This window comes from Microcaecilia unicolor, chromosome 11 (genome assembly GCF_901765095.1).
Source record: "Microcaecilia unicolor chromosome 11, aMicUni1.1, whole genome shotgun sequence".
Classification (NCBI taxonomy): Eukaryota; Metazoa; Chordata; class Amphibia; order Gymnophiona; family Siphonopidae; genus Microcaecilia; species Microcaecilia unicolor.
In genome coordinates, this window is record NC_044041.1 from 105939657 (window position 1) to 105963113 (window position 23457).

The following is a 23457-nucleotide window of genomic DNA, read 5'->3' on the forward strand; positions in this document are numbered from 1 at the left end:
GGATGTGGTAACAGCTGTTAGCATATTTGGATTTAAAAAAGGTTTGGACAAGTTCCTGGAGGAAAAGTCCATTGAGACAGACATGGGGAAGCCACTGCTTGCCCTGGGATTGATAGTATGGAATGTTGCTACTATTTGGGTTTCTGCCAGGTACTTGTGACCTGGATTGGCCACTGTTGGAAGCAGGATACTGGGCTAGATGGACCACTGGTCTGACCCAGTATGGCTATTCTTATGTTAACTAGTCTTTGAGTGAAAAAATATTTCCTCCTATTTGTTTTAAAAGTATTTCCATGTCTGAAACAAGTTGGGTAAATCCAGATTTGAAAACATGAAACCTGTCATATTTGAGCCAATGAAGCTGGGTAACATGAATATTTGCAGGTTCGACCTTGTGCTTGAACGGAGAGGAATGGGGCTTTTACAGCACAGAAACTGGAGCTTTCCACAGTCCAGAAAAGCTCTGCAAGTGTTTCAGGAGCTATCTGACAGCTCCTAGATCAATCAACATGCACAGAGAAGCATGGGTCCTCAGTCAGTTAGCATGCATGGAGCAACACTGTATCATCAGTTGGTTATCATGCACATATCTATCTCAGACCTCCAGCCATTTAACATATTTGGAGAAGCCAAGGGCGAGTCACAGCATGCAAACAGTGTTCTTGGGGTCTCAACTGATCTATATGCACAAAGGAATCTTAGGCCTCCAGTGAGTCAGTTTAAAAAGAAAAGTCTTGAGTTCTCAGCTAGTCAGCATGTTTGGTAGGGCCTTGGCATCTGGTTGGTCTATGTGCAATGGAGAATCCTTGGGCCTGGTTGCTCTGTCTTAAATGTTACATGTTTGTGTACAGCACTGTGTATGTCTAGTAGTGTTATAATAATGATAAGTAGTAATGAAGGAGCCTTAAGCCCCCAGCTTAGACTTGCTGATATTTACCCACGCAGTAACGTCCGTTTGGTGCCAGCACAAAGCCTGGCTTGCAGATGCACTTGAAGCTGCCATCCTCATTGATGCACATGCCATTCAGACACATATTGGTAGTGGCACATTCATCATGATCTGCAAAGAAAATAAAGCAGCATGAATCTACCAAAAAAGAAAAAAAAAAAACCCATCAGCTCCCACACACCTCTTTCTTCCCACCTCCACCTTTTATGGGCTCCTCTTTGAGACCCCTGAAGCGTCACACATCATGGCCTCCACACTGGGAAGAGCTTCCCACCGGGTAGAGCAATGCAGGGCTGTTGAGATACAAAGCATGGCCCGGGGCAAGCAATCTTCAGGGCCCCGTCGCTGCCCCCCCCCCCCCCCCCCCGCCGTTACCCTACCACCACTGCTACTGCTCCCGCTGCTGCTCCTTCTGCTGCTGCACCCCACCCTAGACATGGACTTTTCTGACTCTCGGCAATTTTCAAAACCAAAGACGTCCATGTCAAAAATGGCCAAATGCAAGCCATTTGGTCATGGAAGGAGCCAGCATTTGTAGTGCACTGGTCCCCCTCACATGCCAGGACACCAACCGGGCACCCTAGGGGGCACTGCAATGGACTTCATAAATTGTTCCCAGGAACATAGCTCCCTTACCTTGTGTGCTGAGCCCCCCAACCCCTCCCCAAAACCCACTACCATAGCCCTTACGGGTGAAGGGGGGCACCTATAAATGGGTACAGTGGGTTTGTGGTGGGTTTTGGAGAGCTTTCTGTTTCCTTCACAAATGTAACAGGTAGGGGGGGTATGGGCCTGGGTCCGCCTGTCTGAAGTGCACTGTAGTACTCACTAAAACTGCTCCAGGGACCTGCATGCGCTGTCATGGACCTGAGTATGACATCTGAGGCTGGCATAGAGGCTGGCACGACATATTTTTAAAGATGTCTTTTGAGGGTGGGAGGTTGTTAGTGACCACTGGGGGAGTAACGGGAAGTCATCCCCGATTCTCTCCGGTGGTCATCTGGTCATTTCAGGCACCTTTTTGTGACTTAGTCTTAATAAAAACAGGTCCGGGTGAAAACGTCCAAGTGTTTGTCAGGGACGTCCTTGTTTTTTTCGATTATGGCTCAAGGACATCCAAGTGTTAGGCATGCCCAAGTCCCGCCTTCGCTATGCCTCCGACACACCCCCTTGAACTTTGGCCGTCCTTGTGACGGAGTGCAGTTGGAGACGTCCTAAATCGGGTTTCGATTATACCGATTTGGGCATCCCTGGGAGAAGGACGTCCATTTTCCGTTTTATGTCGAAAGATGATCGTCCTTCTCTTTCAAAAATGAGCCCATTAGTGTTCTATACCTATGGGCTGCATGGCACTTATAGGTCAATGATCAAAAGTAAACGTGGGCGCTAGACGCCATTAGCACTGTACTAGCGCCCAAATTTACCAGCACAGAATGATCCAAGAGGTCTAGCATGGCAAACAACGAGCATACCAGGACTTAGCGCAGATAGCATGCAAATGTAGTCAATCTTATTTAAATGAGGTCATTTCATATTCCTCCCCAATGATCAGAAAAGAGCACCTGAAACAATGGTGCCTTACTACTGTAAAAAATAACGCCAGGTCCGAGCAAAGGGTATTAGAAGAGAGAATGTCCCATGATTCTCTTGCTTCTCTCATGATTCTTTCTGCAAAATCTACCGGGTTTGATTGCTTTTAGAAGAAGGAGGATGAGCGCTGCTTCTGAGAAACAGCAGACCCAAACATTAGCTTTATTGTCCTGCATCTAAATTTAAAGCGACCATGCTTAAAAAGAAATACAAAGCACACACTGGCATCTATTGCATCTAAATATAAGCATCCAGAAAAAAAAATTAAGAATGCTTACATTTAGGCTGCAGAAAACAGATGCCAATGTGTGCTTCACATTTGGGTTTTCCAGTCACATGCGCACAGGAACTGAGCTTACCGCCAAACCCTTCTGCGCCAAAATGCTGAGCTCCCTAATCCTCAAAAGCTATGAGCACGCCTATATTTGCATCTCATTAGCTTTGAGCATTAGGACATTGCTCTTCTGCACTGTTCCGGCTGTATTTTTATGGCGCTATTCAGAACAGCGCAGGAGTTTTGATCATCGGCACATTAATGCACGCCAAATTTTTTAGAGCATGCTAAATCTGTTAGTGCACCTTAGTAAAATGACCCCTTAGACTGTAAACTCTTTTGGGAAGAGACTTACTATACCTAAATGCTTCTCACCATTGTTTGGTGCTGCATTCATCCAGCAGAACTACACAGACAAATATCTTTTTATTATTAACTCATCCTGTGTGTGTGTCTGGCTAGATGAGCTGAACAATTAGACCAAAGCAGACTGTTTGGCTTTGCTGATACCTGATGCATCCATTCTGTGACATGAACAGCAGCACATTGTGATGTCAGAAAGCTCCATGTGCTGCAGGAAACAGAGCTGCAATAACATCACTGTGAGTTTATCTTGTTGGGTAGATTGGATGGACCATACTATGCTCTTCTGAAACAGCACAGAGTCTGCGTTCCCAGAAGCCATAGCAAAGAGCTCATTTCTGTAAGTAAGCAACCAGTTTGGTAGTAACATAAAACTGACTGTCCAGCCAGGAGGAAGGGGGTGGGAGAGTAGGAGAATAAACTCCCTGAAACTTAAGAAAGGGGGTTCCCACTGAATTGCTAAACCGCTGCTGGGAAAGTCACCAAACCACATCAAGTAACCAGCTGCTTTACGAGGTCATTAAGCACCACAAGGATTGCTTTGAGAGGATCCCAAGTTGCAAAGAAGCTGGGGTCTGTGGCACTGCACCAGGAATAGAACTGGATAGACTAGATCAGTGATGGCAAACCTTTCAGAGACCAAGTGCCCAAACAGCAACCAAAAATCAAATTATTTATCGCAAAGTGCCAGTACTCATTATGGGCGGGGTTACCACATGACTCCACCCCTATGATAGCCACACCCCCTACACCAGCCATGGCAAATATAAACAGACATCATTGAAAATATTATACTAGTATAGGAGGAAAAAATAACATGATTTTTTTTCATTATAAATCATTTCTGTAAGCTGTTGCAGCTCCAGTATACCCAGTGCAAAATAAGACAGCAGATGTAAATTCTCAAACTGGACATATTCCAAACACTAAAATGAAAATAAAATTATTTTTTTCTACCTTTGTTGTCTGGTGATCTTGTTTTTCTATCCATATTGGTCCAGTTTCTGATTCTGCTGCTATCTGTTCTCTTAACTCCATTTCCAGGGCTTCCTTTCCATTTATTTCTTTACTTTCCTCCTTTCTTCTTCATTTCTTGCCCTCCATCCATGTCCAGCAACCCTCCTCTCCCCTCCAGCCACCCATGTCCAGCCACCCTCCTCTCCCCCTGCCCTTCCTCCCAGCACCAGGCAGCCCTCCCTCCCAGCACCCAGCAGCACCCAGTATCAGGCCTGCCTCCCTCCCACCCAGCACCAGGCCTGCCGCCCTCCCACCCAGAACCCAACATCAGGCCTCCCTCCCACCCAGCACCTAGCACCCAGTAGCAGGCCTCCCTCCCACCCAGCAGCACCCAGCACCAGGCCTGCCACCCTCCCTCCCACCCACCCAGCAGCACCCAGCCTCCCTCCCTCCCACCCACCCAGCACCAGGCGTGCTGCCCTCCCACACACCACCCAACATCAGGCCTCTCTCCCACCCAGCACCCAGTAGCAGACCTCCCTCCCACCCAGCACCAGGCCTGCCGCCCTCCCTCCCAGCACCAGGCAGCCCTCTCTCCCAGCACCCAGCAGCACCCAGCCTCCCTCCCTCCCTCCCTCCCACCCAGCACCAGGCAGCCCTCCCTCCCAGCACCCAGCAGCACCAAGCCTCCCTCCCACCCACCCAGCACCAGGCCTGCCTCCCGCCCTCCCTCCAACCCAACAAGCATCAGGCTGCCCGCCCGTCCTCCCTCCATCCCAGCACCAGGAACCCCCCTCCTCCTGTGAAATTTAAAAAGCGTACCGTCCTCCTCGGGATTAAGGCAGCGTGCAGCGGCAGCGAAGTGCATGTTCTTCGCTCGGCGCGCCTTCGGCCTTTCTGTCTCTCAAGCTCTGGTCCCGCCTATGAGGGGCGGGACCAGAGCTTGAGAGACGGAAGGCCGAAGGCACGCCGATCGAAGAACATGCGCTTCGCTGCCGCTGCACACTGCACGCTGCCTTAATCCCGAGGAGGACGGTACGCTTTTTAAATATCACAGGAGGAGGGGGGTTCCTGGTGCTGGGAGGGAGGGAGGACGGGTGGGCGGCCTGATGCTTGTTGGGTTGGAGGGAGGGCGGGAGGCGGCAAACTGGTGTTCGGAGGGAGGGAGCGTGGGCGGACCAGCGACGGCGCGCGTGCCAAGGGAGAGGGCTCTGCGTGCCTTCTCTGGCACGCGTGCCATAGGTTCGCCATCACCGGACTAGATGAACCTTAATCTGCATCATAAGTACATAAGTGTTGCCAGACTGGGACAGACCGAAGGTCCATCAAACCCAGTATCCTGTTTCCAAAAGTGGCCAATCCAGGTCACAAGTACCTGGCAAGATCCCAAAACAGTACAATACATTTTATGCTGCTTATCCCAGTAAAAAGCAGTGGATTTTCCCAAGTCCATTTTAATAATGGCTTATGGACTTTTCTTGTAGGAAGCTATCCACAGGGCCGGTCTTAGGGCGAGGCGACCGAGGCGACCGCATAGGGCCTCGTGCTCAAGGGGGCCCTGCGCGGCGCGCCTGAAGTCACCACGCCCCGACCGCCCAAGCTCCAGTCCCCCCGCTTTCTGAATTTTAAGTTACCTCGTCGACGACGTTGGAGTGGCCAGCAGGTAGCAGCAGCCGTGAAAAGCGTACGAGCTGCTGGGCGGCACTTCGGGGGAGCCTTCCTTTCCCTCGCTCAGCTCTGGTCCCGCCCTCAAAACGAGGGCGGGACCAGAGCTGAACGAGGGAAGGGAAAGGAAGGCTCCCCCGAAGCGCAGCCCAGCAGCTCGCACGCTTTTCATGGCTGCTGCTACTACCTGCCGGCCACTCCGATGTCGACGATGAGGTAACTTAAAATTCAGAGGGAGGGGGGTCGGAGCTGGGTGGGGGGCCTTGGATCCGGTGGGTGGGAGGGAGCTGGGCCTTGGATCTGGTGGGTAGGAGGGAGCTGGGCCTTGGAGCTGGGTGGGGGGCCTTGGATCTGGTGGGCGGGAGGCCTTGGATCTGGTGGGTGGGAGGGAGCTGGACCTTGGATCTGGTGGGTGGGAGGCCTTGGATCCAGTGGGTGGGAGCTGGGTGGAGGGCCTTGGAGCTGGTGGGTGGGAGGGAGGGAGGGAGAGAGAGAGACAGGCAGGCCTTGGAGCGGGAAGGGAGGGGGGCCTTGGAGCTGGTGGGTAGGAGGGAGAGAGAGAGAGAGAGACCGGCCAGCCGGCCTTGGAGCTGGGAGGGAGGGAGCTGGGGAACCCTGGGAATGGCCCGGGAGCTCGGAGGGAGGGGTGGCCGCCCTGGAGCTCAGAGGGAGGGGTGGCCAACCCTGGAGCTAGGGTGGGGACGGGGCTAGGATGGGGCCCCATCAGATTGGTCTGCATAGGGCCCCGCCCTTGCTAAGACCGGCCCTGGCTATCCAAACCTTTTTTAAACCCCCGCAAAGCTAACTGCTTTTACCACATTCTCTGGCAATGAATTCCAGACTTTAAATACACATTGAGTGAAGAAATATTTTCTCTGATTTGTTTTAAATTTACTACTTTGTAGCTTCATTGCGTGCCCCCTAGTCCTAGTATTTTGGGAAAGAGTAAACAAGCAATTCACATCTACCCGTTCCACTCCACTCATTATTTTATATACCTCTATCATATCAGACTCTATCCACCCAATATTCAAAGCGATTTAAAACAGCCCAGAGAAGCTCCTGGTCACTTAAATCACTTGTTCGGGGCTAAATGTAAACATTCAGCGGCACCTAACTGGTTAGTGTCCCCGAATATCCACAGTTATCGCCTAAGCAGAAACCAGCCGTGGGCATTCTAGGGGTGGAGTCGGTACTTATATGGTTAAGTGTCAATATTCACCATATAAGATAACCGCATAAAAAGCAGTCCTACCTCTATGTGGTTCTTCTTATGCAGTTACCCCCGGATTCTATGTATCGTGCCTAGAGTTCAGTGCTGAAATCCAAGCGCATTCTATAACAATGCTTGTATCTTAATTGGCTTAACAAGCCAATCAGTGTTGATAACAGCACTTAACAAGCAATAATGAGCACTAATTGGCAATAATTAAAATTTTTATGAGCACGACTCACTAAGCGTATTCTGTAATGAACTTCACCTAAATTCTAATGCACACAGTTCAAAACGGGTGTGGTAATGGGTGGGGAAATGGGCATTTCATGGGTGTTCCAAAATTTACATGCGTAGTTATAGAATATTGCCTAGTGCGTGTAAATCTACGCACAGGGATTTACACCATGTTATTGTTGGTATAAATAGAGGTGCGTAGTTTTAGGTTCTGGGATATCAACTAAGCGTATTCTATATACTGCACCTAAATCTAGGCGCTGCTTATAGAATATGCTTAGTTAGAAATGTTTACCGCGTGGATTTTCTAGGCATCATATATAGAATCTGGAGGGCTAAATATTGTACCTAACTGCATAAAGTTTGGCAGCAACATTCAACCAGATCTTCTATGCTGGAGTCCTGACATGGCCTGGCACTGAGTATCTGAGAATACAACCAGCAGCAGACATAAAAACGTTGACCGCCGCCTGCTGAATACCAACCGGTATGTTTCTGTGCTCCTATAGCACAGCTGTGGGTCACAGGGCTGTTTCTACAGTAGTGCAGGCTATCGGGTAAGATGTTTCTGTAGCAAAAAGGTTTATAGAACCATGATTCTCCACAAAGACTACGGCCCCGACAGCAGGAGTTAGACAGGCTACTTCCCGCTGTCACTGGCGAACCCGGAAATTCAATGCCAGGGTCATATCCAGCTACCAGCATTGAATTTGCGGGGTTTTTTGGCACCATAAACATATCCGGTTAAGTCAATATTCATTGGCTGACTGGCTATGTTCTGCGGCCAAACATAGACCTGCTATTTACGCGGGTCTATCTGCCCGCTAAACTTAACCAGTCAGCCGCTGCACATCAGGCAATGATATGACATAGCCAGTAACCGGGCTAGCTGCTGACTGGGATATTCAGCAGGAGATAGCCAGTTATCTCCCGCTGAATATCGGTGGATAGGCGGCTTGAGGGTATTTAATTGGCCAGGTGCCTTTCCTGGCTGGTTAAATATTTTTGAACATCGGGCTGTATTCTATCAACAGAACTTAATGGACTATAGCTTGCCCCAGAAGACTTCATCCCTAGTGGTCTCAGCTGCTTACCTATGCAGTTCTTGCCATCAGGGGTGGTCTCAAAGCCAGCATTACAGATGCATTGGAAGCTGCCATCGGTGTTCACACAGCGCCCATTTCTACACATCACACCATTCATGATACACTCATCTAAATCTGGAAGGGAGAGACAACAGGTAGGGATTTGATATCAGGTCAGCCTAACCTTTGTCAGTCAGAGAGGCATCATCCCTCCCCATAAACCCTGACTTTTCTGATCTACAATTGCAATAATACAAACTCTGTCCACAAAGTAATGCCTGAATAGTGCAAGGGATACTCTAAAATATGAACCACTATTTTAGTACTCACTTCCCTTTTTATGCCATCCAGATAATGCTAGCTAAATTTCCTCATCCACATCTCATTCCTGCCTTGCTGCTCCCTCTCTCACAACTTCACATTACTCCTCGTCCCTTTTGCCGCCATTTCTCCTTCTGCATTCCTTCTTCCTTCGTGTGCCTTGCTGATCTACCTCGTAGATCTACCTTTCTCCAAGTCCAGCTCGTAGTGGGAGAAGCACAGTGTCAATCTCACAGTGCTCCCAGACTCCATCTCCTGCTGATAAGCATTGTCTGGCGTCCCTAACCTATTCCCCCTCCAAACCCACCACTAAGAGGAATGAAACATGATGTTCAACTTTAAAAATGCCAAAGAACAGTGATGGGGGACACACACTGATCAAGATCTGACTCACCACAGAACAATGAAGGAAGAGAAGCATCTATGTATGCCTAATCCCCTATTTATGGTACCCCCACCCCATAGGACAGTAAGGGGGGGTGAGTTATATAATCCATCCAACTCTAATAGCGGATACATACCTATACAGGCCTGCTTGGTGGGGTTGCTCTGGTATCCATCGTGGCACCGGCAGTGATAGGACCCTGGCGTGTTCACACAGTCTCCGTTCACACATGGGCTGCTGGAACACTCATCCACATCTGCAGAGCATGGAAAGAAGCATAACAGGGCATTGCTTCAAATTTGTCAAAGGGGGCAGCAATGCTCTGAATGCCTAAAGCGACATAAGCACAGCAGGAGGCACACCTTATGGTAGAGGTGATTACCCCAGTATCAGCTGTCACATACACAGCTGATGCCATGCCTCAACAATTCAAGGTGGTTCATCGTGGCACCAATCTGGTTCTTCCAGGTATCCAACCAGGACAGGAGATTTACTAAATCCCTGTACAGGTAACTCCAATGCTGTCTTGCTGTTTAGGGCTGTAACTGGACTGTTGCAAGCCTAAAACCAGTGACTGATGGAAATGCACTCCACTGAGAGAAATGACCATTTAACCCTACCCTCTGTTTTCTGTCCAATAACCAATTCCTAATCCACACCAGAACCTTGCCTCTTATCCCATGACTCTTTAATTTTCTCAGGAGTGTGTCTCATGAGGAACTTTATCAAAAGCTTTCTGAAAATCTAGATACACTATCAAGCTCATTTTCAAAGCACTTAGAGGGGCATAATTGAACGAAAACGCCTATCTCCATGGGTGTTTATCTCCAAGAACGGGTCCGTGAAGGGGTGGACCGAACCGTATTTTGGGAAAAAATAGACGTCCATGTTTTATTCAATAATGTGTGAGCTGGGCGTTTTTGTTTTTCAGCGATAATGGAAAATGAAAGCGCCCAGCTCAAAAACGAATAAATCCAAGGCATTTGTTCGTGGGAGGGGCCAGGATTCGTAGTGCACTGGTCCCCCTCACATGCCAGGACATCAACCGGGCACCCTAGGGGGCACTTTTACAAAACCAAAAAAAAAGGTAAAAGAGCTCCCAGGTGCATAGCACCCTTCCTTTGTGTGTTGAGCCCCCCAAATCCCCCTCAAAATCCACTGCCCACAAGTCTACACCATTACTATAGCCCTAAGGGGTGAAGGGGGGCACCTACATGTGGGTACAGTGGGTTTGGGGGGGTTGAACGACTAATAAGCATTAAGCAGCACAATTGTAACAGGTAGGGGGGATGGGCCTGGGTCCACCTGCCTGAAGTCCACTGCACCCCCTAACAACTCCTCCAGTGACCTGCATACTGCTGTCAGGGAGCTGGGTATGACATTTGAGGGTGAAAATAAAAAGTTGTGAAACTTCATTTTTTGTGGTGGGAGGGGGTTAGTGACCACTGGGGGAGTCAGGGGAGGTCATCCCCGATTCCCTCCAGTGGTCATCTGGTCATTTAGGGCACTTTTTGGGGCCTTATTCGTGAAAAAACAGGGTCCAGGAAAAGTGTCCTAAATTCTAGCTAAAAACGCATACTTTTTTCCCATTATCGGTGAAATGCGCCCATCTCTGTTCGGCAGATAACCACGCCCCAGTTCCGCCTTTGCCACACCTCTGACACGCCCCCATCAACTTTGTCCGCATCCGCGACGGAGTGCAGTTGAAAACGTCCAAAAATCGGCTTTCGATTATACCGCTTTATTCGTTTTTGTGAGATAAACGTCCATCTCCCGATTTAGGTCGGAACTTGGGCGTTTTTCTCGTTCGATTATAAGCAGGTTAGCCTCCCAAAGTTCCATAGAAACCTATGGAACTTAGCCTCCCAAAGTGCTTTGAAAATATGCCTCATAATATATCAACCAGCTATGTTGTGTAATATAGCCTGCTAATTGGGGTAGTCAGTGGGAGACAACTGGTTATCTCCAGCTAAATCTCCATGGTTAGGAGCTTAAAAGCTATTTAACTGGCCAGGAGCCATTCCTGGTCAGTTAAATTGTTTTGAATATCGAGGAGGGGAGGGGGTTGTATCCTGTGTTACACACACAGTAGGGTGTTGCTTACCAATGCACTCTAGGCGACTGTCCTGTTTGTAACCCATGTTACACTCACAGCGATAGCTGCTGGGTGTAGGGATGCAACGTCCGTTTTGGCAGAGGTTGGTAAAGAGCTTGCAGATATCTCCAGTCTGATTCAGCGTGGCTGTCCCTAAAATCAGTGAGTAAAGAGAAGAATGTAATGTGCTGTACGGTGTGACACAAGTGGGTGGAGCCTCATGCAGCTGTACAGCACTGTGTAAATTGATGCTGCTGGATAAACAATGTTAGAATAATTGATACCATGATATAATATTAATCTATGGAAAAGAACTGAACTGCAACAAAAAAAAAAAAAAAAAGAATGACAAGAGGTATGTGATTGTAAGAGTAACACATTGCAGATTTGGTTCCATACAGAAAATTCTGTGGTACTGGAAGTTTGCTGTGAGAAGACATGAGGTCCAGCTCCTTATGAAGCATTGAGCGAAACAGGAGCTCGCTGTTGGGCATGGGCATTCTCAATAGTCTCAGCACAGACCACAGCTAAGCACTAGTTTTGTACTACTTTGCATTCCACAATAAATTGTATTTAAAATAGTTAATAGAGGTTTTTCTGACTGATGACAATACTTGCCAGCATGTGCATTAAATTAAACGCGCCCTGAGCGAACCGGTTGGCTGTTCTAATTATACAGACACCAGCTGAGACCGAGTCTCTGAAGTCTTTTCCTCTATATACAAGCCAGTATTGTATAGAGAGTCATACTTGCCTTAGGTGGACTTTAGATGTCATATAACAACGGCAAGTACCAGGAGTATTGTTAATCATAAGATTTGTATAAATGCAATCACTGTCCTGTTAGAAATGGAGTGGTAATTGGTGCTTGGATATTAAACTTGGACTTTTTCCTTGGGTCTCCCTTTTCTTTGTGTGGAAGCCTTTGTGCATCCCTACTATTTGTTTGGTCTGTCTCTGATAGAAGGTGTAAGTCATTCCTGCATATTTTGATAGAAAGTGAGCCATTCCCACATACACAGAGAAGAGTAGAGCATTATCCTCATATATAAAAGAAAGCAAGACTCATTCTCACCAATACTAGAGCTTCCGGGACCCATTCCAGGGAGACCAGAGAAACCCCCTTGTCCATTTCCTCCATTAAGTCCAGTGCCTCCGGGGATGATACCTCCAGGTCCAATACCACCCCCAGGCCCATAACCAGGATAGGTACCAGGGAAGCCTGGGCCCAAAGGAAGCCCCTCAATGCACAGCCGGCGATGTTCATCTGAAAGGAAAGGTTTCCAGTGTTAGCAGGGGCTTCATCCTATCTTTGGAACTTACAGAATCACTTCTCACTGCACTGTGAAATGAAATCAGGACACCACTGGATCAGTACTCTCCTGTTCTCTTAATCTCTTTGAACCTTTTTTCTGCCTTTGATTTGTTGACCACAATCTCCTTCTCACTCACTTGCACAATTTAGGTCTCTCTGGACCTTTCTTGTCATGGTTTAAATCTTTCCCCTCAGTGTTCTTTTTATATTGCTCATAGCGGCTCTCTGTCCTTCATCCACTCTATCATCTGTGGTGTGTCTTGGATCTATTCTGGCACCAACTTTATTCAATATTTTCCTTATCCCCCTCTTTTCCCTCATCCAGTCCCAAGGCTGTAGTTCTTGCTCCTATGCAGACATTCAGTCTCTTTCACCTCAACACCAGTCTGCAATTAGTTTCCCACTTGGCTTAAAGAAAAGCTACTGTTTGTCAACACAACTAACTTTCTGAACCTCTGCTTTCCATCACCTTCACCACCTTCCATCGATGGTCTCACCATCTTTTCTGGTGAGTTTGTCAAGATATTAGGTGTAGCCTTTGATTCCAAACTATCATTCAAAAACCAAATAGATTGACTGTCATGATCCTCTTTCTTTGCATTCCATAGAATCAATTCAGTGAAAGCCTTTTACCACCCACCCTTGAGACATTAATTCTCTCCCTGGTTACAACTTATTTAGACTACTGCAATGCTCTCTACGCTGGCCTACCACTTTTTGCCCTTAAACATCTCTAACTCATTCAGTTGACTGCAGTCTCTATAATGCCCATCGTTATGATCATCTATCTCTGCTTCTGAACTCTGAACGTTTGCTCCCTGTTTCCATAAGAATCAAGTTGAAAATCCACACCCTGCTTTATAAAGGCCTCACTCCTTCTGCCCTTGACTATCTCTCCAACCTACTAATTCCTTAGACCCCCTTCTATGTACACTGTTTTCATCTCAACAGGCTGTTCTACTTCTTCCCCCTATTACTTATCTATGTCTATGGGGGTCAATATTCAAAGCAATTAAGCCAGGTAGGAGAGGCTCCTGCCTCTCACAAGCTGCCTCCATCTGTCCCAAAGCCTTCCGTCTCTGCCACAATCCACCCAGGAGGAAACAGGAAATTGCATTGGGGGGGGGGGGGGGGGATTGTGGCAGAGAGGGAAAGCTTTGGGGCAGCCTCAGGCAGCTTGTGAGAATGGCTGCCACGCCGGGTCCCCTCTGAGAAGGGAAATACATTTTTAGAGAAGATTGGGAAAGGAGGAGGAGATGGACTGTGGTGGGGAGAAGGGGAAGGGGCCCCCTGGAGCTATGGGGCCCTGGGTAGCTGCCCTGTTTGCCCCCCCCACCCCCCCAACCCCCCAATGCCAGACCTGCACATTACAAAGCTCAAAGCCAGCTATTTTGTGGGTGGTCTATGCGCAGAGTTGGAACTTATGCAGATAAGTGCCAAATATTCAGCACTTAACCGCCTAAGCACAATCCCATCTTTGTCTAGATACATTTAGGTAGTTAAGTGCTGAATATTGCATTTAACCGGATAAGTGATAACTGGATATTCAGTGCTAGTGCCTATAGTCCAACGAAATAGGGAAAGGATGTAGGTCAACCAAAAACAAGTAGGACTCCAGAGGTAGGTTGATAAAAAGTCTTTATTGCAAAAAAAAAAAACAAATAGGATGGACTCGACACAGTCCTGTGTTTTGACAATAGTATGTCTGCTTCAGGACTCTAAGTATCTGTAGTCCTGTCTCAAAATCTTTCCGCAGAAAAGATATACAGTATGACGCCAATTATCCAAACATCGATTAACCAGATGTCCAATTATCCATACCAGCATCTCTCATTCACCCTCTCTTTCTAAACTTGCTTTTACAGTCAGCAGCTCAACACATGCTGCTTCTCCCTAGCTTTTTGCCTTTCTCTGTAGTGCAGGAAACAGGAAGTTCCATCAAAGGAGACCGTACGCTACAGAGGGAGGCACTGGTCTAGAGAGAGGCTGATATAGAGAGAGGCACCATGTTCATTGCTTGCTATACTATAAAAGCAGGTTTGGAGGATCGCCCGGGTGAGGGAGAATGAGAGAAGCCGGATTGCTGGCCATGGGGGAGGGAGGGGGAACAGGAGAGACAGAACTACAAGAGATGTGGAAATAGAGAGGCATGGTAATCAACAAATTTGTTTTGTTTTACCGCAGGAAAAACGCAACCGGATGTCCATGTTGGTTTGTCCAGTCATACAAATTTATGATTATTCAGATCACCCCCTGCCGAGGATAGTCTGGATAATTGGCATCATACTGTAATACAAAAACCACTGCTACAATAGTTAATCCTTATCAACAGAAAAAATGCCAAGGTATCACTCACTGGTTTTTACTTGGAGTGGGACTATGGCCTTCTGATCATGGGTTGTTCTTCAGGCCTGGACACAGTCTGGCATTAAATATCTGGGCATAATATCTGCCAAAAAATGCTGCCCACCGTTGGCTAAATATTTACCCCTATATATTTCCCATGATGCTGCCTTTAGATATGCTGGACCACAGCAATGGAACTCCTTACTGTGGAAATCAGACTTGAACTCTCATTTCCCAAATTTAAAAAGCAGACCAAAGCCTGACTATTCTAGAACCTATGGACATTACAAGTAACCGTTAACCCAACTGCTCCCTTCTCAGATTATATCTATTTGTGGGATATATGCCTTTTCTTCTGTCCTCTTCTTTGCTTGCCTTAGTATACATCCTCCAACTCTTCCTTCCATTTTTTTCCTACTCTTTCATCCCTCTTTTTATGGTGTGTTTGAAAACTGCCAAGCAGCACTGAAATGTGATTCATTGTATATCAAGCCTTTGTAAATAAATTAAGCCACCCCAAGAACAGATCTCATCTTCATCTTCAAAAACCAGCACAGCCACCCTGATAACACAGACATATGCATTCACTAGCACAAGCCTGTGTTTGAGAATCATCACAGCCACCCAAGAATACAAACACAGTCTTGCACTAGCAAGGCCTCATTGCCATCTGTGAAAACCATCACAGGGTGGGCCTCAAGGAAAGGCCTCATCTCCTTCTTTAAGAACCATCACTGTCACCCATGAATATAAACATAGGCCTCATCACCATCTGGAAAAACCATCACAGCTACCTTGAGGACGCATATACAGCTTTGCAATAGCATAGGCCTCACACCATCTATGAGAACAGAGTTGTCCCAAAGACAAAGTCATTGGCTTTTTCTAGTATAGGGGATTAGTGCTTAAAGCTTCACAGCTAAACTTGTACACTGTTGTGAAACACAGTCCGTGTCACCCCCTTGCAATGCCATAGACAAGAACCCCTACTACCAGGGCCTGTTCCTTGCAGCTTTACTTCACAAATCCCACACCTTTCCAGTCCATGGAGGATTAATAAGGAAGAAATTTATGTAACAGAGACAGGCCTAATCAAGAAAACAGAGGTTCAAGAAAACTCCTAAATAATTCCATGTCACTTAGACATGTGAACACCAGGAAATTCACCACAGAAACCAAGTTCAGCCATCTAGGGAGTCTTCAGGCAAATAGAAAACTATAATAATTTAACATACCGCAAAAAAGAGCCAAGAAGACTTCTGACGGGGCTAATATTAGTAGAAAGATGGCTGCTACATACAGATAAGCAGATGATATATACTGCTTACATTTATGCCTAATATTCAGTGGCCCTATCTATGTATGTAGAACCACTGAAAATATACTCCTAAAGTATCTGATATGGATAACTTACCCCTTTAAACACTGCACAGTGGCTCAATAGTGAGCATACTGGTTCAATATCATCGCTACCTGGATAATTTTGATCCGACCCTGGGAGATCATATGGGTCGATAGTCAAAGCGATTTAACCAGCTAGAAATGGCTCCTGGCCAGTTACATTGCTTATGTGCTGAATATCACAGTTAACTGGCTATGTTTTCACCGGCTCTGTATTCCTGGAAATTGAAAATGCTGGAGCCCAGACATAGACCGGCATTGAATTTCTGGGAATAACACTGGCTGCAGTCAGCAAAACGTTAATCACCACTGGCTGATTATCGGGCCCAAAATGGATCAATTTTGGTTGGACATTAAGTAGTTCACCCAAAATGTATCCATTAGCAAGCAATGATTTTTTTTTTAATAAAAGCATTTATATGATTAGCGTTGGGTGCTTCGTAAGTGTTTTTGAACATCTACCTTAAAGATGCTAACGACCAAATATTCAGCCAGCCTACCTTTTAATAGCAAAAAGAAGCCCTCCAAATAGGGCTATACAGCCTGGGGTGAATCACCTAGAGAGGTGAGGGGGAGATGTCTTTCTGAATGCTGAAAACATAGGTTGTACCTCTCTTTACCATACAGGTCACTGCTGCTCCCAGGGTGCTGGAACTCTCACAGGATTGAGCAAAAGTGGTATCAGCCAGTATGTGTTGGGGGCATGGGTGGCTACAACAGCAGCATGGGAATGTTCAAAATGTAGGACCACAGTGATTGCTCCAATTTACCTCTGCTTAAAAACAACCCTACTTTCACACCTCATGCCACTGTTTCCAACCTAGCTTCTTCCTTGCGATTTTTCGTAGGAGTAATTTTACAACAGCTTAACCGAGATTGGATAGCAGAGCCGGTAGTGGGAGGCGGGGATAGTGCGGGGCAGGCTTATACGGTCTGTGCCAGAGCCAGTGGTGGGAGGCGGGACTGGAGGTTGGGAGGCAGGGATAGTGCTGGGCAGACTTATACGGTCTGTGCCAGAACCGGTGGTGGGAGGCGGGGATAGTGCTGGGCAGACTTATACGGTCTGTGCCAGAGCCGGTGGTTGGGAGGCGGGGCTGGTGGTTGGGAGACGGGGATAGTGCTGGACAGACTTATACGGTCTGTGCCCTGAAGAGCATAGGTACAAATCAAAGTAGGGTATACACAAAAAGTAGCACACATGAGTTGTCTTGTTGGGCAGACTGGATGGACTGTGCAGGTCTTTTTCTGCCGTCATCTACTATGTTACTATGTTACTATGTAACAGTGCCAACACATAAGCAGTATGGGGGTAATTCCAGAAATGGGTGCCTCCAATGAGGTACTCCAAGGTCAAGTGGGCACCCAGATTCTGTTAAAGAATATAAAAACAGCCATACTAGGTCAGAGCAATGGTCCATCTAACCCAGTATCCTGCCTCCAGCAGTAGCCAATCCAGGTCACAAATACCAGGCAGAAACCCAAATATTAGCAATATTCCATGCTACCAATCCCGGGGCAAGCAGTGGCTTCTCCCATGTCCATCTAAATTATAGACTACTAGTAAAAAAGGCCCGTTTCTGACTCAAATGAAATGGGCGCTAGCAAGGTTTTCCTCAGCTCCCCTGCAGCCACCCATGTCCAGCGACCCTCCTCTCCCCCTGCGCCCACTGCAGCCACCCATGTCCAGCAAACCTCCTCTCTCCCCTGCCCCCCTCCTGCCACCCATGTCCAGCGACCCTCCTCTCTCCCCTGCCCCCCTCCAGCCACCCATGTCCAGCGACCCTCCTCTCTCCCCTGCCCCCCCCCTCCAGCCACCCATATCCAGCGGCCCTCCTCTGGACATGAATCAGCTGTGAGGCATGTTTTTTTTTTCTCCTGGGTTCTGAAGTTGACATCATAATGGCTACGGTGATGTCAGCCTGATCTACGGAGCCTAGCAGACCAACTCGGAATGAGCCACAGTCCCAGACAAGTCAGAACGTTGGAGGTGAGAATTATTATATAGGATAAACCTTCCTCCAGGAAATGAGTTCCAGAGCTTAACTATTCTTTGACTGAAAAAATATTTCCTCCTATTTGTTTTAAAACTATTTCTATACAATTTCATTGAGTGTCCCCTGCTCTTTGTACTTTTTGAATGAGTGAAAAATCAATTCACCTCCACCCGCTCCACACCGTTCAGGATTTGGTAGACCTCAATCATATCTCCCCTCAGCCGACTCTTTTCTATGTTGAAGAGTCCTAAACTATTTAGCCTTTCCTTATATGAGAGGAGTTTCATCCCCTTTATCGTTCTAGCCGCTCTTCTTTGAACCTTTTTTAAGTACATAGTACATAAGTACATAAGTAGTGCCATACTGGGAAAGACCAAAGGTCCATCTAGCCCAGCATCCTGTCACCGACAGTGGCCAATCCAGGTCAAGGGCACCTGGCACGCTCCCCAAACGTAAAAACATTCCAGACAAGTTATACCTAAAAATGAGGAATTTTTCCAGTCCATTTAATAGCGGTCTATGGACTTGTCCTTTAGGAATCTATCTAACCCCTTTTTAAACTCCGTCAAGCTAACCGCCCGTACCACGTTCTCCGGCAATGAATTCCAGAGTCTAATTACACGTTGGGTGAAGAAAAATTTTCTCCGATTCGTTTTAAATTTACCACACTGTAGCTTCAACTCATGCCCTCTAGTCCTAGTATTTTTGGATAGCGTGAACAGTCGCTTCACATCCACCCGATCCATTCCACTCATTATTTTATACACTTCTATCATATCTCCCCTCAGCCGTCTCTTCTCCAAGCTGAAAAGCCCTAGCCTTCTCAGCCTCTCTTCATAGGAAAGTCGTCCCATCCCCACTATCATTTTCGTCGCCCTTCGCTGTACCTTTTCCAATTCTACTATATCTTTTTTGAGATACGGAGACCAGTACTGAACACAATACTCCAGGTGCGGTCGCACCATGGAGCGATACAACGGCATTATAACATCCGCACACCTGGACTCCATACCCTTCTTAATAACACCCAACATTCTATTCGCATTCCTAGCCGCAGCAGCACACTGAGCAGAAGGTTTCAGCGTATCATCGACGACGACACCCAGATCCCTTTCTTGATCCGTAACTCCTAACGCGGAACCTTGCAAGACGTAGCTATAATTCGGATTCCTCTTACCCACATGCATCACTTTGCACTTGTCAACATTGAACTTCATCTGCCACTTGCACGCCCATTCTCCCAGTCTCGCAAGGTCCTCCTGTAATCGTTCACATTCCTCCTGCGACTTGACGACCCTGAATAATTTTGTGTCATCGGCGAATTTAATTACCTCACTAGTTATTCCCATCTCTAGGTCATTTATAAATACATTAAAAAGCAACAGACCCAGCACAGACCCCTGCGGGACCCCACTAACTACCCTCCTCCACTGAGAATACTGGCCACGCAATCCTACTCTCTGCTTCCTATCTTTCAACCAGTTCTTAATCCATAATAATACCCTACCTCCGATTCCATGACTCTGCAATTTCTTCAGGAGTCTTTCGTGCGGCACTTTGTCAAACGCCTTCTGAAAATCCAGATATACAATATCAACCGGCTCCCCATTGTCCACATGTTTGCTTACCCCCTCAAAAAAATGCATTAGATTGGTGAGGCAAGACTTCCCTTCACTAAATCCGTGCTGACTTTGTCTCATCAGTCCATGTTTTTGTATATGCTCTGCAATTTTATTCTTAATAATAGCCTCCACCATCTTGCCCGGCACCGACGTCAGACTCACCGGTCTATAATTTCCCGGATCTCCTCTGGAACCTTTCTTAAAAATCGGAGTAACATTGGCTACCCTCCAGTCTTCCGGTATTACACTCGATTTTAGGGACAGATTGCATATTTCTAACAGTAGCTCCGCAAGTTCATTTTTTAGTTCTATTAATACTCTGGGATGAATACCATCAGGTCCCGGTGATTTACTACTCTTCAGCTTGCTGAACTGACCCATTACATCCTCCAAGGTTACAGAGAATTTGTTTAGTTTCTCCGACTCCCCCGCTTCAAATATTCTTTCCGGCACCGGTGTCCCCCCCAAATCCTCCTCGGTGAAGACCGAAGCAAAGAATTCATTTAATTTCTCCGCTACGGCTTTGTCCTCCTTGATCGCCCCTTTAACACCATTTTCGTCCAGCGGCCCAACCGACTCTTTGGCCGGTTTCCTGCTTTTAATGTATCTAAAAAAGTTTTTACTATGTATTTTTGCTTCCAACGCTAATTTCTTCTCAAAGTCCTTTTTTGCCCTCCTTATCTCCGCTTTGCATTTGGCTTGGCATTCCTTATGATCTATCCTGTTACTTTCAGTTGGTTCTCTTCTCCACTTTCTGAAGGATTGTTTTTTGGCTCTAATGATTTCCTTTATCTTACTGTTTAGCCACGCCGGCTGACGTTTAGTCTTTTTTCCCTTTTTTCTAATACGTGGAATATATTTGTCCTGAACCTCCAGGATGGTGTTTTTAAACAGCATCCACGCCTGATGCAAGTTTTTTACTCTGCGAGCTGCTCCTTTCAGTCTTTTTTTCACCATTTTTCTCATTTTGTCGTAATCACCCTTTCTATAGTTAAACGCTAGCGTACTTGATTTCCTAGTTTCACTTCCTTCAATGCCAATATCAAAACCGATCATATTATGATCACTGTTATCAAGCGGCCCTCGTATCGTTACCCCCTGCACTAGATCATGAGCACCACTAAGGACTAAGTCTAGTATTTTTCCTTCTCTTGTCGGCTCCTGAACTAGCTGTTCCATGAAGCTGTCCTTGATTTCATCAAGAAATCTTATGTCCCTTGCGTGTACAGATGTTACATTACCCCAGTCTATATGCGGGTAATTTAATTCCACTATATCTTTTTTGAGAAACGGCGACCAGAATTGAACTCAATACTCAAGGTGAGGTCGCACCATGGAGCGATAGAGAAGCATTATAATATTTTTGGTATTATTTTGCATCCCTCTTCTAATAATTCCTAGCATCCTGTTTGCTTTTTTGGCTACCACTGCACGCTGGGTAGAAGATTTCAGCATATTGCCTACAAAGACACCTAGGTCTTCTTCTTCAGTGTAACACATCATACAATTATGCTCCCACTGTTACACCAACCATAGAGATGGCATAGGTGCAGTCATGTAAATGTGTCAGGGAATGCTAATAACTTATTCTGTAAGTTATCTATTTATTTGTTACATTTGTATCCCACATTTTCCCACCTATTTGTAGGCTCAATGTGGCTTACATAGTACCGGAGAGGCCTTTGCAGGCTCCGGTGTGAACAAATACAAAGTGATGTTGTGTTAAGATCAAGTTCATGTGGCACACCCACATTAGGGAATCGGAGAACGGAAGAGTTGTGTTATGTCCATTATGTGCTTTAGTTTGGTTGTGTTGCAGAGATTAGGCATTTAAGTTGGATCGGTAGGGTATGCCTTTTTAAACAGGTTGGTTTTTAGTGATTCACGGAATTTTAGGTGGTCGTACGTCGTTTTCAAGGCTTTTGGTAATGCGTTCCACAGTTGAGTGCTTATGTAGGAAAAACTAGATGCGTAAGTTGTTTTGTATTTAAGTCCTTTGCAGCTTGGGTAGTGCAGATTTAGATAAGATAGTGTTGATTCGGATGTATTTCTAATTGGTAAGTCGATCAAGTCTGTCATGTAACTCGGGGCTTCTCCTTAGATGATTTTGTGAACCAGACTAGGCACTCATGGTTATGCACCCCTTTGCATGCATAAATGCATAGGAAAGTAGCATGAGAACACCTTAAGTACTATTCTCTAAGGGTGCATGTCAATGCTATAGTGTGCAACCACAAGGGGGAGTGCTTGTGGGAGGAGCATGGGTGGGACATGCAGGACTCCCAGTTACATGCATAACTTACAGAATACTATAAGACTTCTGTGGACTCCTAACTATAAGGCGTGCCAATGTGGGTTATATTAGCACTCTATAATGGAATCTGGGCCCAGATACTGTTACAGAACAGGTTTGCAGCATCAGGGGGTCTAAATGGAGGCCCTCACAGAACTACAGTACCACTTCTAAAGTTACCCACACTTAAAATTATGTGCAATAGCAATCTCATGTACTTGTATGCACATTCAGTGAAGGTGTGTTGTGGAGCAAAGTTTGGGCCACTACGTCATAGAAACGCATATTATGCACATACTTTATACAGGCACATACCCACAATTCTATATAGATTCCAGTTAATTGGGACACATGGGGACTCCTATACTTTGCCCCAATTAAGCAGCTGCCCCAAATAAACGAAGCTGTCAGGGAATTATGAAAAATGAGTGCACTGCGAGCACGAGATAGAGGTACATTTTTCATTTATTCCGAAACCCAGCCTAGCAAACACAAATGTTGAACACAACCCAGATAATTAAAAAACAAAAGTTTGCAAAGCACAGATAAATACAGGTACCCATTGACAACAGTATTAATTTGGCATTGACTGGTGTTTGGTAGTTGTTTTTTCAGTTGTTTAAGCAATGGTGCTCAAAATTGCATGGGTCCAATTTGTGCATTCAATTTAATCAAGTAACAAGTCAATTAGCAATAATTGGGCGGTAACAATCAATTATTGGTGCTTAATTGGCAGCAATTTGAACTCACGCATGCATCTTGCTAGGCGCTATTCTATAAAAATGCATGTGTAAATTTTTTAGCATGCAACTAAAAAGGGGGCAGGTCAGGGGCGCTCACTCACGATGCACACGGGATTAGAGAATTTGGGGGATCCGTACCTAATTTAGACGCAGGGATTTATACCAGGTTTCAGATGGTGTAAATTGTCATGCCTATAACTGGGCATGGATTCTGGCACTAGGCACTATGCTATAAATGGTGCCCAACTCAGAGCACCATTCATAGAACAGCGCTCAGCACCCATTTTTTGGCGCCTAAATTTGGGCTCCATTTTACTGAATCCACTGTTCCCTCTAAGTCCTCCACCTACAGTCCTGCCAGTGGGAGGTGCTGTTTCACCATTGTATTTTCAATAGTGAGGGACAGGCAAGCTCTGTAGGACTCCAGAGAATCTGTCTCTTACTAGCAACTGAAAACACAATATTGATGCACCGCCCCCTACTGGCAGCAATGCAGTTGGAGGACTCCCTCTCAGCTTAGAGGAAACAGTGACTGAGTCTAGTCCTAAGGGGCTGATGATGAAATTCCCCACGCTGTTCTGAACAGCGCTGAAAAATTAGCATTGGAAC

At 46.4% G+C, this 23457-nt stretch overlaps 1 protein-coding gene across 1 annotated transcript in view; it reads right to left on the reverse strand.

The window, feature by feature from the left end:
* LOC115480232 (fibrillin-2-like) overlaps positions 1 to 23457 on the reverse strand; it is a 296051-nt gene that overhangs the window by 146511 nt on the left and 126083 nt on the right. Inside the window, exons 10-14 of the mRNA XM_030218752.1 lie at positions 12210 to 12401; positions 11144 to 11287; positions 9176 to 9295; positions 8343 to 8468; positions 938 to 1060 (exon numbers count right to left, since the gene is read on the reverse strand). Coding sequence (XP_030074612.1) covers positions 938 to 1060; positions 8343 to 8468; positions 9176 to 9295; positions 11144 to 11287; positions 12210 to 12401 — 705 coding nt within the window. The remainder of the gene's footprint in view (positions 1 to 937; positions 1061 to 8342; positions 8469 to 9175; positions 9296 to 11143; positions 11288 to 12209; positions 12402 to 23457) is intronic.